Here is a 15,039-nt window from a genome sequence, read left to right on the forward strand (position 1 = left end):
TCTTCCTGAGGACACTGAGGAGGAACAAATTCCCTCCATCTCTGCTGAAAGGCTTCTACCACTGTCCTCAACTATGGCTGTACAGTGTGGTCTGTCAGCTGCACTTCACCTGAAAAGAAACAACATCACCGGGTCATCGAGACAGTGGATCATTGGCTTTCCACTTCCAGAGGAGATCTATTTCAGCCATCTCCCCACAAAGATCACAATGATCCAGGATGACCCTGCTCACCCAGGACACTCTTTTTTTCAACCCCCACCCCCCATCCCCCGGCTGCCCCCCAGCTGACTCAGAGTCATGAGAGCCCACACCAACAGACTGAGACACAACTTCTACCTCATGGCTGTGAAAGGACTGCTGCAAGGACCATACAGATGTTCTCCAGATGTGAGGAGAAGAACAGTGGTGGATAAAATTTAACAATCATGTTTTGAACCTGAGAGTCTTCAGCCTGCAGTGTAGATCCTCCACTTCAGCAAACATCAGCTCCACTCCAGAGTCTCCTGGATGGTTGTAGCTCAGGTCCAGATGTGTCAGACTGGAGGATTGAGATCTGAGAACGAAGGCCAGAGCTCCACAGCTTCTCTCTGACAGACCACAGCCCCTCAACCTGAAGAAGAACCAACAATGAAAACCAGCTGAGTGTTTGTCTCAGACACAGTTTGATGGCCTCAATATTAAGCAATAAATGTTTTTGCAATTGTAAATGAATGCTTGCAGATAATCATAGTTTCTATTTGAAAATCAAGTTTTCTCATTCTGAAAATAAAAAGCCTGAAAATTCTACTTTGTGAATGTGTAGAAGATTTGCATGGTTGTGAAAAAGATTTACATTTTGGGGAAAAAAAGTCCCGTTGCCAACATCTTCACAGGTGTGAAGCATAACTGCATGAAATACGACGAAGTTGCCATTGAAAATTGCTTCATTACTCCATCTGACTGGATGGCAACAAATACAGCCGTCCAATCTGGGAGTGGACGGCTTTCTGTCCTCTCACACTACTGTGGATTCTTCAAGGCGAGTAGTTGGATTAAAAAAAATTGAATGGACGTGAGTGATCTCCTTGTTCTGGTTAAAAAACTGTACATAAAGAAACTTGAAATTAGCCTTGATCTGATTTTCCATTGTGTGTTTTGCTCATAATTTTGTGTTTTGCTTCTTGTTTGCAAAAAAAAACTTTTTTTTTTCACATGCCGGTCTTTTTTACAACCATGCAAATCATTTTCTGCATATTCACAAAATGTAAACTGGAAAAATGTGATATGCAATAATATCAAGCCTTGTTCTCCATATTTGTTCATAAACCACGTACAGAACTTTGTTGGAGGCTTTGACCCATCCGGAAGGCAAGGAAATGCCAAACCAGCCCCCCCACCACCCACAGCATCCGCCCAACCCGAATTCCCCTTAGCTACTGACAGATGTGCACCCCCCAGAGTGAGCAGCCCCCCAACACATAGCCAGCCCAGACCCCAGGCTTTTGGGGGACCACATAATCTGCACCAACATCAACCTGATCAAGCAGCAGCTGGATCCTGACCTGAGAACTTCCAGTTTACAGTGAGGACTCTCCAGTCCAGAAGACAGTAGCTTCACTCCTGAATCCTGCAGGTCGTTGTTACTCAGGTCCAGATCAGTCAGACTGGAGGACTGAGAGCTGAGAACTGAGGACAGAGCTCCACAGCTTCTCTCTGACAGCCCACAGCCCCTCAACCTGAAGAAGAACCAACAATGAAAACCAGATCAATGTTTCTCATGGACTCAGTTCTACATATTTGTTCTTAAACCACGTACAGAGCTTTGTTGGAGGCTTTGACCACTGGCAGCAGCTTCAGAAGATCCTCCTCTGAAGCAGAGTATTTCTTTAGGTCAAACTCATTCAGATCTTCTTCTGATGACAGTAAGATGAAGACCAGAGCTGACCACTGAGCTGGAGACAGTTTGTCTCCAGAGAGACGTCCTGATCTCAGGGACTGTTGGATCTCCTCCACCAGAGAATCATCATTCAGTTCATTCAGACAGTGGAACAGATTGATGATTCTCTCTGCAGACAGACTCTCACTGAGCTTCTTCTTGATGTACTGGACTGTTTCCTGATTGGTCTGTGAGCTACATCCTGTCTCTGTCAGCAGACCTTGAAGGAGACTCTGATTGGTCGGCAGTGAAAGACCCAGGAGGAAGCGGAGGAACAAGTCCAGGTGTCCATTTGGACTCTTCAAGGCCTCGTCCACTGCTCTCTGATGGAGATGGTGGAGTTGAGGCTGTTGTGAAGATTGCTGAATGGTTGTTGTCTCTTCCAGCAGGTTGATTCCAGACTGGATGAAGGTCTGATGGACATGAAGAGCAGCCAGAAACTCCTGAAGGCTCAGATGGATGAAGCAGAACACCTTGTCCTGGTACAGGCCGCTCTCCTCTCTAAAGATCTGTGTGAACATTCCTGAGTACACTGAGGCTGCTCTGAGATCGATGCCACACTCTGTCAGGTCGGGTTCATAGAAGATCAGGTTTCCTTTCTGCAGCTCCTCAAAAGCCAGTTTTCCCAGAGACTCTATCATCTCCCTGCTCTCTGGACTCCAGTGTGGATCTGTGGCAGCTCCTCCATCATACTTGACCTTCTTGACTTTGGCCTGGACCACCAGGTGGTGGATGTACATCTGAGTCAGGGTCTTGGGCAGCTCTCCTCCCTCTCTGCTCTTCAACACCTCCTCCAGAACTGTAGCAGTGATCCAGCAGAAGACCGGGATGTGGCACATGATGTGGAGGCTTCGGGAGGTCTGGATGTGGGAGATGATCCTGCTGGCCTGCTTCTCTCTGAACCTCCTCCTGAAGTACTCCTCCTTCTGGGGGTCAGTGAACCCTCGGACCTCTGTCACCATGTCCACACAGTCAGCAGGGATCTGATTGGCTGCTGCAGGTCGTGTGGTGATCCAGAGGCGAGCAGAGGGAAGCAGTTTCCCCCTGATGAGGTTTGTCAGCAGAACATCCACTGAGGTGGACTCTGTAACATCAGTCAGGAACTCAGGGTGCTGGAAGTCCAGAGGGAGTCGACACTCATCCAGACCGTCCAAGATGAAGACCACCTGGAAGTCTTCAAAGCTGCAGATTCCTGCTTCTTTGGTTTCAGTGAAGAAGTGATGAACAAGTCCCACCAAGCTGAACTTCTTCTCCTTCAGCACATTCAGCTCTCTGAAGGTGAATGGAAATGTGAAGTGGATGTCCTGGTTGTCTTTGTCTTCAGCCCAGTCCAGAGTGAACTTCTGTGTCAGGATTGTTTTGTCAATGCCAGCCACTCCCTGTGTCAGCACTGTTCTGATTGGTTGAGATCTTCCAGGTGAGGCTTTGAAGATGTCTCCTGGTCTGATGCTTGTTTCTGCTCTGTCTGCTGTCCTGGATGCTGCTTCAATCTGTCTGACCTCATGTTCCTCATTGACCTCTGCAGCCCCTCCCTCTGTGATGTGGAGCTCTGTGTAGATCTGGTTCAGGAAGCTGGACTCTCCTGCTTTAGAGACTCCCTCAAACACACACTGGAACCTCTTCTTCAGGCCACGTTTCAGTTTCTGTTGGCAGATTGCAGCAGACATTCCTGAAAAGAACAGAGAATAAAAGATTGAGTCTATCTGATATTAAATGTGGATATGCAAGTGTATTAGTGGGGATGTTTCTCCCTCATCAGTTCCATCCAGCTCCTCAGTGGTGACCAAACAGCCTCTGAACTCATGCAGATGTTGTCTTCTAAATTCAGTGCTGCTCATACATCCTTTTTTTTTCTTATGTATTTTGTAAATCTTTCTGGAGAACATTTGGAGCCTTCGATTGGCACACTCAGCCTTGAGACTTCAACAATATCTGCACCACACATACACTCAACCAAATGAATTATAAATGTTTTCGCTCCCTGAGAATGAGCTCAGTGCTTGCATATTCCTTTAAAGTTAACACACATGAACTCTATAAGTACACTGTACACAGACACTCTGATAGGATTTCTTCACATGGAGATCAGTGGAGTTCTCTGCTGTATGACTTCCTCCAGCATGCAATTACAGGCTGGTTCAACTACTTAACAACCCAGGCCTCCTGACTTTGTGGCAGCTTGTCTCCCTCCACAAAACCTGAGAACAGACGTTTTTCAGCTAAAGAGGACTGGACAATAACACCACTCCAAATGACAGCTGAGGGTTGATTTTCTTCGATTAGAACTGATCAAATTGAAGTCATGGAGTGGAGGATGTTTGCATGATATGAAGAGCTGAGTGTAGGAACTCTCTTTGTGCTGCTTGTTCTGGACTTTCGGCCTGTTTCACGCTTCGTGTGTTTGAGCTGGAAATGAGATGTGTAGGTCAAAAGTGTAACTCAGCTATTCTCAACTGTAGGGTCTCAACCCCAACTGGGGTCCGGAGATGATTTCTTGGGGTCGCCAATTAACTTTGGAAAAGTATAAATGCACATAAATAACTTTTAATTACATTATTTCAGACAGGCAGTTTTTCTGTTGTTGTTTCTGGTCCAGTATTTGTCTGATGAGATCGGCACATTATCGCGCCACAGCGAGTTGTTCAAACAGCTAAATGACAGGCCACCCCCCTGACTCCCTGTGAACAGATGCATGGTGTGCAATATTAGTCAAAAGGAACTTGAAGGAACAGTTTTTAAATTCATCAGCAACTAAATCTTCCAACATTCCCATGGACTTCTGGCGTTGACCTCATCTTTGATCATGTCAACAGTCTGATTTTTCTCCCTAAACTTTCACTCTGTGTGTGGAGTCCCTGAGAGAGAGAGTGAGAGAGAGAGAGAGAGAGAGAGAGAGAGAGAGAGAGAAAGAGAGAGAGAGAGAGAGAGAGGGACTTGATCTTTAATCACTGAATCAGTACTGAATCAGTACTTAAAACATTAAAACTTTATTGAAATTGAAGGATAAATCATTGTTGAGTAACCCCATTCTTGAAGGGGTTAAAGGGGTAAAGTAATATCTCTGAACTATTTTATATTGAATAAATTTGCCTCTGGCCTCTCTTATGTATTCCTCAGTGTTGGAGATAATCCCCTGGTGGAGGTAATTTTCAACCCATGTAAAAAACCCTTCATATTGAATAGTCAGTCCGTTTGTCACTCAGAGCTGACTGCAGCACACTCCACCACGGACAGCGGCTTTAGGAGCGGTCAGAGCGTATCTGTAAGACCGCTCTTCACATGAGACATGTTTGGTGACGAAGCTGTGAAACTATGTCACTTTAGATAATGCTTCATTGTAATCAGAAAAGAAAAATTAAAAATGACGGATACAATTATGGCATGAGGTGGATGCATGGCCGTTTCTTCCTATAGGCGAACTAGGCGAATGCCTAGGGCCCCCAAGCCACCAGGGGGCCCCAAAGCTGCATGTTCAACCTCTTCTGAAGATAATTAAAATGTCCTGTTTTTATCTGTAGCTAGCTCTTGTGTTTATTACACCTCTTATATCCTTAAAAATAAACGTTGGATATAATAAACTGCAGTGATAAGCTGTGGCTGCTGCTTTGTGGCATTATTAGTCTGTTGGACTTGGACCGCTCTGTCACACAGCAAGTGACGTCACGTAGCGGCCTCCGACAGGTACCATGGGAATGATTGACAGATACCTGTCATTAGCAAGAGGATTAACAAAACAAACCATAATGGCATCAACAAGAAATTATACCAGCGGCGCGGAAAACTGGAAGAAAAAGAAGACTGAGGAAGAAAAACGTTCAAAGGATAAAGGTAAGTCAGTTGTTGGTGATGTGGGCTGGAGAGGTGGAGGTGACACAAAGTTTTTTTTGTTTTGTTTTGTTTTTTTGCAAGTTTGTTTATTTGTCCCACTTGCCAGCTAGCTAGCGTCGGATAAATGTTAGCCTGTTGCTGGATATTATCTGTTCGTCACAAACTCAGCTTTAAGGTTTGTCTCATGAACGTTGGCCTGTCTTGCCGGGAATGAGTGGCTGACTCCGGACCGTAGAGCCGTTTCTTCAGATTATAAGCAGGGAGGGCATGTGGTTGTAGCAGTCTGCTCTGTCAGTGTTCAGTGGAAGTTCTCTCACATATTTTACATGTTATTTTATGATTAGTTAGAATTAATTTACTAAGTTTAGTGTTATTGTATAGGGCTCTAATTAGGGACCGAGCCTGGAGGGCAAGGTCTCTACATGGTTCTTAAAACTGCTACTGTTTTGTTTGGTTTTTAATTTAAAGAACTGTTTTAAAGGTTTGTTTTTAATCTATTAATCAATCAACATTTATTTAACAGAGCCCTTTACAACACATACAGTGACCAAAGTGTGTTCCAATAAAATTAAAGCATATGAATAAAAATAACTACATCATTTAAAGCCAATAAAGCAAACAATAAAACAAGATTAAACCAATAAAAACAAATACAAGAAATGTATTTGATTATTGTGTTTTAATTGATGTATAAATATTATTCATGGCGTTTTATTCTTATTTCAGACTGTTGTGGCAGTGGTTTATTTGTCTCAGTTTTATTACTTTAGTACAATTTGTAAACTATTGCAGAAAACCCTTAAAAGTGGCAACTTTATAACTGGATACAAACTTTAAAGGGACGCTGTACATCACAATGTTTAATATAAAAACAGATTACCAGTAATTTTAATTTTCTGTATTATTGCAACAACACCAATAATAAAATAGAATATGTACTCAGGATCTATGTTTTGCTTGATAACCTAATGAGTTTTGTCTTTGCAGGAGCTATTCTAAAATATTTCGGAGCTCCAGACATCGAGCCTGAGAGATCGTCCGAACATCCTGACCAGGAAGCCCCGGGGCCATCAGGTATCTCCTTCTGTCCAGGAAGCTCCAGAACAATCGCTAACATCAGAACCTCTTTCTGCCCAGGAAGCATCGGAGCAGAGGAAGATACTAATACAACCTCTTAGAGCAACTCCCTGTGTTGTGTCTTCCTTGTGCTCACACCCGGTCAGACCCTTTCATTGATAGTGAACTTCAACCAGGTCAAATTTTTTCCTCTACTCACCTTTCCATAACCCCACCTCACAGTTTTAAGCGGTGGTTTGTTTTGATTGTTGCACTTTAAAATACATGTTGATTTGTTCTGTTTTCTTATTTAAAATAAACGTGTTTCTTTTTATAAACACTCAATCTGTTTTATTTATTGACATATAGAGGATGGTTTTTCTCATATAATAGTTTTATCGGTTTCACTTGCCTGAGTGGCTCAACTCTTAAGACGTTTGATTTTAACTGTAGCCTCGGCTTAGTAGACCATCTAAAGGGTGAGGAATCTCTTCTTCACAGTCTGACAAAATAGGGGCCCCCAGACAATATCTGGCCTGGGGCCCCCATGAAGCTAGAAACGGCCCTGGGTGGATGGAGGGATGATCTTCTTCATCAAAATGACAGACACTAAAAAAAAAAAAAAAAAAAAAAAAAAACGACTTTGCCTCTGACTCCATGCTCAAAGATCAGCCAGCTGGAGGAGTGATGAGGTGCAGATATGTGTGGTGGCCGGGGAGAGGATTCAGGGGGCGCTCCGTTGGTTTAGTCTTGAACGGCCGCCAACAGACAGAACACGGGAGGGAGACTGGCGTCGACTGGAAAACGGCTGTGTTGGGCTGATGAGTGTTTGTGACTTAAAATGTTATTTTTTTAAATGTCACTGAAGCAGCTGGTTGTAAGCTCAATTAATGTCGTGGTCTCCTCTGTGTGTGCCAGCAGAGCAAGCTGATTAACCAGAGCTAACTGATTAGCCATCCATGCTAACTACTTTCTCCGTTTGTATTTCGCTTTTTGAGCACTGAGCATACCTGGTCCTCAGCATCAACCACAGAGGAAGGAGAAGGCCCAGAAATTATGTTTTTTATTATTATTATCATTATTATCATTATTATTATTGTTATTATTATTATTATTATCATCATTATTATTATTAAATTCAGGTCGCCTTTAAAAATACAACTCTTAAATAAAATCACTGCGGAATACAAACAAGAAGTCTCACATCAAGTTTTATGAGTGAATTCGTAATATATCGTAAAATGAGATAAGTTTATAATCGTGTGTGAATGATCATTGAACACCGTTCAACATGATTGGAGGGCCCCAAAAATCATATTTTTCTGAGGGTCCGTTGGAGGCTTGGGCCGGCCCTGGCTGTGTTCCTGACTACTTCCTGTTGGAGCTGAAAAAAGTTCAGTGTTTGATGAGATCAAATCCTCTTACTGCTCCACAGACGCTCAGCCAGCTCCTCCTGCTTCATCCTCCTCAGGAAGTCCAGTGTGATCCTCACTAATGACTCTCTGCTGCTCCTCTGCTCTTCATCCTCATCCTCTCTCTCACTCTCGGAGCATGCTGGGTAATCTGGGCTCAGGAGCTTCTTCATCTTCTTCAGCTCCTCCTTCATGAAAGTCACCATGTTGTCCTCCAGCCGCTGGAACAGAGAAACATCTGGAGTTGACTGAGCGGAAACTGAAGACAGATTCAATTGTGAGTGTCCACTACTGTGGTTATCAATAACATGAGCAATATCACAGCTGTGACCCTGTGGTTATCACTAAAGCTATCATTTGTTATCACTAAGGCAGTTGTAATGACTACAGCGACTGCTGAGTTTATTGGAACAGTTACTGTGAACGCTACTGTTACTGTTAGTGTTACTTCTGTCCTTATTGTGAACATTAATGTTGTCATTACACCACAGTTCTTACTGAAGTTAACACTTCTGTGAGAGGAGAATCCATCGTTACAGCCATGGTCACCACAAAGGTTCACATGATGGTTACATCAATATTACAGTTGCCGCTATGCCTACTGCCAAACTTCTTCTGTCACTGATGTGACGAGGCCTGCACAATATATCGTTTGAACATCGCCATCGCAATGTGTGCATGTGCAACAGTCACATCGCAGGAGGTGCAAAATTTTTATTATTATTATTATTATTATTATTGTTAACTTTTGTTTTGCTTCGTAAAAGCAGCAAGCTGCTCCATGCTCCGCATAGCCGCTCTCTCCCTCCCTCCTGCTCGGCACTCACCGGCCCCCCTCCCTCCTCCACAGCAGGGGGGGGGGGGTTTCGGGCTACACTCTGAACACAGGCAACATGCAGGAGGAAACGACGAAGGATTTAGTCCCCAAAAGAAGGTCAACAAAATTTGGATGTATTTCGGCTATAAAAAAAGACGATACAGAACAAAAAAACGTCCTCGGCCGACAGTGCCTCGTCGTGGTTGCCTCAACACGAGGTAATACGTCAAACCTGTTGGACCATTTGAAACGCCATCACAAGACCCCAGGTGAAACTTCATCTTCTCAAAAAACAATTACAGAAGCCTTCGCCGGCATAACACCGTATGATCGGAACTCCAAATCATGGATGCAATAACTTTTTACCTTGTGAAAGACATGGTGCCATTGAACACCGTGGATCGTTAAAGAGGGATTTAAAAAAATGATCCGAACGCTTGACAAGCGGTATGAAACACCACGTATTTCTCTCAAGTGGCCATCTCCCCAAATAGAGCTATTCAGGTCATCTGGTGAAAATTCTTCTATTTTTAATATCGCAATATATATCGCAATATATCGCAAGCCCCCAAAAAATCGCAATGTCAGTTTTTTCCAATATCGTGCAGCCCTAGTGACAGTAAAGTGTTGAATGGAGACTTGTTCTCACCGTAAAGATGAGGTCCAGATGTGTTTGATGCTGAGGGGCGGAGCCTCCACGGAGAACCTGGGAGCTCTGCTGGCTGACGCTGCAGAAACATGTTGACTTTGTTCAAGCTGCTGTTATGATGATGAATCCTGACACAAACACTGATCCTCACCCCTCATCAGCAGGTCTTTGTGCAGATTTAAAGGTGTGGGGTTGCTCCATCGACCTGTCACTCTCCATGGACACACAGAGGGGAGCAGGTCCAGGTCCAGGAGAGTCTGCTGTGTTCAGCTGCCTCTTCCTTCAGGAAAACACATTCAGGTTTGATTGAAAGACAAGAACAACTAAATCAAGTTTGAATGAAGATAATTCTTGAAAACAACACAGAGATGTGAAGAAGAGTGGAGGACAGTTAAAGATGGAGGTCTCACCTCTGAGCTTTGGTCTGGTTCTCATGTTCTCCACACAGAGTCCTGTTAGAGGGAGGGACTCCCTCCTCTCTGTCCTCACACTGACCCATGGCAGAACACACACCTACACCTACACGCACGCACACACACACACACACACACACACACACACACACACACACACACACACACACACACACACACACACACACACACACACACACACACACACACACACACACACACACACACACACACACACACACACACACACACACACACACACACACACACACACACACACACACACACACACACACACACACGCACAGTCTTGTATTTATATCCTTGTGGGGACCGTCCATTGACTCCCATTCATGTCTAGCCCCTAACCCTAACCCTAACCCTAACCCTAACCCACACCACAACAAAGCCTAACCCTAAAGAAATGTTTTTGCACTTTTACTTTTTTCAGTAACAACAACATGGTCAAGAAAACACTGTTTCTCCTACTTAGGACCGGAAAATGGTCCCCACAAGGCACGTCGTTCCACGTTTTGCTATCCTTGTGGGGACATTTGGCCCCGACAAGGATAGAAATACAAGAACACACACACACACACACACACACACACACACACACACACACACACACACACACACACACACACACACACACACACACACACACACAAATTACATTTTAAAATGTCTATTTTCTTTATATTGGATGAAAAGCATAGAGAGTAGCTGTCATGTTTTAACTTCTTCATCTCCACATAATAAGGATGCAGACTCGAGTAGCCGTTCTACCGTTTATTACCTCCACCAGGAGGTTATGTCGTCACGTCGGTTTGTTGGTTGGTTGGTTTGTTAGCAACATTATGGAAAAAGTAATAGACGGATTGCAATGAAACTTTGTGGAAAGGTGGGTCTTGGGCTAACTTAGAATTGATTAAATTTTGGGGAAGATCCGGATCACTGTCTGGATCCAGGAATTTTTTAAAGGATTCTTTATCATTGACAGATAGGGAGTCTTTCACATGGTTGGGCAGGCCCGCCGACAGGGGTCGACAAACGCCTGGTTCACACAGGACGCGCCGCCTCCGACGCGGAAGTGGGAAGCGCCGCGCACCGACTGTCAGATCGGCGCCCCTGTTAACCTATCTCACGGTTCATACAAGAGGTGCGGGACAGCGCCGCGTGCGTAGCGGCTCGCGCCGTGGACCGCGGCCGCTCTGCTTCTCTCTATTTTCTCCGCGAGCTGCGCGCCGCGCACCGCCAGTTGTAAAGCTGGACAGAGCAGATCGCACCACACAGGAAGTCGGGAACGGAAAATACGAGAGAATCCGGTCAATTTTCAAATTAAAATGAAGTAAAATAGCATAAATTATGTTGCTTTTCGGTTTTCCTTTTCAGATAAACACACACACACAGGGAGACAGGGAGAGAGGGCGAGAGAGAGAGGCACCGCACGCTGCAGCGCTCCGCACCGATCACACCCCCGATCACAATGTTGTGATTATATATGGTGTTCTTATGGTTGTTGGTGACTGATTTGAGCTGTGGCGGAGGTCTGCCTCTCTGAGTGCCAATTTCTAGTTATACAAACAGAGCACAGTGCGAGGAACAGCGAAGACCCTGCAGAACCCTCAAGCTGCCAGGCCTCTGGTAGAAGACCCACACTGGAAGGAGATACCACCCAGGAAGGGCGAGAACGCAGTTTTTTAATGCACAAAGTGTTTCCTCCGATCATTTTCAGCAGCGGCGACTGGTTTTCCAGGCAGCTGCAAGTGGCTCAAAAGAATGATGCGAGACTGCAGATTCTACTTTTATATATTACAGATTTCTTGTATGGCCAGTTGATAATGACTTTCTAAAGAGTGATTATTGCTTTTTTCTAAATATTATTCTATGTATGTATTTACTAGAAATAGACAAGTATATTATGCTAAATGAATAAATGAATTAATAAAGCTAGAAAGAAATGGGGAAAATGTTGATTGACACCATGATCACTGTGGTAAAACCATGAGCGGAACCTTTTTTTATTTTATCTATCAGATAAAACACTAACAGGACAAAAATGAAAAGCTCAAACAGAGTAAAAGCAGAAGTCATTCTTGCAGTTTTGCTTGTCATGATTCATCTCTGTTATTTCACATGGAAATATAAGTTATAGCAACATGAAGTTTGAATGTTTCAAGGGCTTACCTTCAGGTTCTGAGATGTTTTTGGTGTGTTTATCCCATATACGCTTCTTATTCATTGTCTCAAAGACCTTTTTAGTGAGTTCAAGAGCATCTTCCCCGTAGGTGTCGTGTATCTGGTTTGATAAGCCCGGATTGTCCAATTCCTTTAGTTGTCCCCCTGGGATTGAATTGCATCCTTTAAAGAACCCAATATGAGACAAATGGAACTTGAACCTGTTAACGTAATCTTCTTCTAAATCATCCAACATTCGCAAGAGGACTTCTGGAATTGAGCTCATCTTTGACCGTGTGAACAGTCCGATTTATCTCGTTAAACCTTCACTCTGTGTGTAGAGGCCCTGGAAAGACCACGGTGACGAGCTGACAAGCTTTAATTCAGGAGAGATGTGTGACTCTGAAAAACACAAAAAACAAGAATCCTCATGAGCCCCATCTCAATCATTCTGTTTTTTCAGGTTCAATTTTATCAAAGCCAGTGTCTGATTTTATATCTACAACAACCACTGATTTTATCATGCAGCCATATTCTTGACAAAGGAGAGAGAGAGAGAGAGAGAGAGAGAGAGAGACAGAGAGAGACAGAGAGAGAGAGAGAGAGACAGAGAGAGAGACAGAGAGAGAGAGAGAGAGAGACTTATCTTTAATCACTGAATCAGTACTTACAACATTAAAACTTTACTCAAATTGAAGGATTTGTGGGGGGAAAAAACATTCAGACTCTGTGCACAAGCCCAGGACGCACTTCCAGGTTTTGCCAGTTATCAGCAAAATAGTTTCCAGGCTGCTTCCTGCTCCTTTCATTACGGGCGGCGATATGAATCAACATCAACACATGAACGCTGTCACCATAAGGAACTTTATGCCTGTTCAATTGTTTTTAAGAGCCTCCCTCCCACACACACACACACACACACACACACACACACACACACACACACACACACACACACACACACACACACACACACACACACACACACACACACACACACACACACACACACACACACACACACACACACACACACACACACACGCTTGCCCACACATGCCGAGAAGGATACACACATGCGAGCAGTTCCACAGTGAAATCAAGTCAAACACAGCGTTGTGAAAGCTGCGTTGTGAGATTTTCACCTACTGAACTGTCTTCACATCTTCTTCCAGACACGCTGGGAGAGAAAACGCTGCTCTTCTCCCCTCATCAGTCCTTCTGTTTGACTCGGTTTGATATGAGGGCGCCATCACATCTTGAAAACCGTCTATTTCCTGTTCAGACACAATGCAACACCCGCCCACCTCAATAAAAACCAGGCAGAACTCCACCTCTGGAGAAACTTGTGTTACAAGCATAAAACGACTTGCGAACATGTCATGAACACACAACTGTTCTGAATAAACAAAGAGAAATGGCAACAAAAACAGTGCAATCGGACAACCGTGTGTGCGTGTGTATGTGTGTGTGTGTGTGTGTGTGTGTGTGTGTGGGGACTGGCTCTCAACTGAGATCAACACCCCTTAAACAAACAACCTGCCTCATAAAGTCATCCTGTTGGAAGTTCAGAGAGAAAACAGCTTCCCTACAAACTGAATACAAACAAGATTTACTACAATAACTGAAAAATCCTCTGAAAAGGCAGAAATGAAAGGTTTCATCTGTTCTTCTCTGTTTGTGTGCAGACTCACAAAGCGCTCACCCTCCCCGAGCTCAACAGCCAATCACTGCTGGCATGTAGATGAGCCGGTGTCAGCTTTCTCAGGAGGCGGCCGAGCAAACTGAGCTCTGCAACAGACGGAGAACTTTAAGGAAGCAGAAAGTCTCTGCAGTCAAAGTCACAGTGAAAACAACTACAGAAACAGAATACAACTGTAGAGTCAACTGCTCACAGTTAGTGTTTGTTATTTCTTGAGTGCCAATGTGAGCCTGTCTGCTACATAAAGGCGACTGGAGGATCTGAGTCTGTGGCCCTGGTCATACTTGGCATTAAGTTGTGCATCTGGTGAAGTGTTGAGTCCTGAAGACATACATCTTCACATGACTCTTTATTTATTTTTTTAACCTGTCCTGTCCAGCATCGAGGCAGCAGAATGGAGGACTGGCTGCTGTTATGGGCCCGACAGATTTGCTCTTCCAAGAGGAGCTTAAAACTACAAAGCGATGACAGGGTTTCTTATTTTATTTTATTTATTTTGAATTCAGATACATGACATTGCTGGACCTGACAGGGGGAAGAAAGACAGAAAGAAAGCTCCTCCCTCTCTGCTCTTCAACACCTCCTCCAGAACTGTAGCAGTGATCCAGCAGAAGACCGGGATGTGGCACATGATGTGGAGGCTTCGGGAGGTCTTGATGTGGGAGATGATCCTGCTGGCCTGCTCCTCGTCTCTGAACCTCCTCCTGAAGTACTCCTCCTTCTGGGGGTCAGTGAACCCTCGGACCTCTGTCACCCTGTTCACACAGTCAGCAGGGATCTGATTGGCTGCTGCAGGTCGTGTGGTGATCCAGAGGAGAGCAGAGGGAAGCAGTTTCCCCCTGATGAGGTTTGTCAGCAGAACATCCACTGAGCTGGACTCTGTAACATCAGTCAGGAACTCAGTGTGCTGGAAGTCCAGAGGGAGTCGACACTCATCCAGACCGTCCAAGATGAAGACCACCTGGAAGTCTTCAAAGCTGCAGAGTCCTGCTTCTTTGGTTTAAGTGAAGAAGTGATGAACAAGTCCCACCAAGCTGGACTTCTTCTTTTACCAGCGCTTGGGTT

The 15,039-nt window shown here is 44.5% G+C and overlaps 1 protein-coding gene and 2 long non-coding RNA genes across 3 annotated transcripts in view; all 3 read right to left on the reverse strand.

Annotated features, from left to right (window-relative positions):
- The window catches only part of LOC115402269 (protein NLRC3-like), a 15,928-nt gene extending 7,173 nt beyond the window's left edge, over positions 1–8,755 (reverse strand). The window contains exons 1-4 of the mRNA XM_030110784.1: positions 8,750–8,755; positions 8,226–8,424; positions 1,797–3,585; positions 1,543–1,716 (exon numbers count right to left, since the gene is read on the reverse strand). Coding sequence (XP_029966644.1) covers positions 1,543–1,716; positions 1,797–3,585; positions 8,226–8,424; positions 8,750–8,755 — 2,168 coding nt within the window. The remainder of the gene's footprint in view (positions 1–1,542; positions 1,717–1,796; positions 3,586–8,225; positions 8,425–8,749) is intronic.
- Positions 8,756–9,662: 907 nt separating this feature from the next.
- On the reverse strand, positions 9,663–10,144 carry LOC115402001 (uncharacterized). The gene is made up of 3 exons (XR_003933059.1): positions 10,089–10,144; positions 9,830–9,958; positions 9,663–9,757 (listed from the first exon to the last, which is right to left on the reverse strand). It is a non-coding gene; the product is annotated as an uncharacterized LOC115402001 (long non-coding RNA).
- Positions 10,145–12,285: 2,141 nt separating this feature from the next.
- On the reverse strand, positions 12,286–14,063 carry LOC115402002 (uncharacterized). Its single transcript, XR_003933060.1, has 3 exons — positions 13,967–14,063; positions 13,422–13,549; positions 12,286–12,674 (listed from the first exon to the last, which is right to left on the reverse strand). It is a non-coding gene; the product is annotated as an uncharacterized LOC115402002 (long non-coding RNA).
- Between the last annotated feature and the right edge of the window lie 976 nt (positions 14,064–15,039).

The sequence above is a fragment of the Salarias fasciatus genome, chromosome 15 (assembly GCF_902148845.1).
Source record: "Salarias fasciatus chromosome 15, fSalaFa1.1, whole genome shotgun sequence".
NCBI classification, from domain to species: Eukaryota; Metazoa; Chordata; class Actinopteri; order Blenniiformes; family Blenniidae; genus Salarias; species Salarias fasciatus.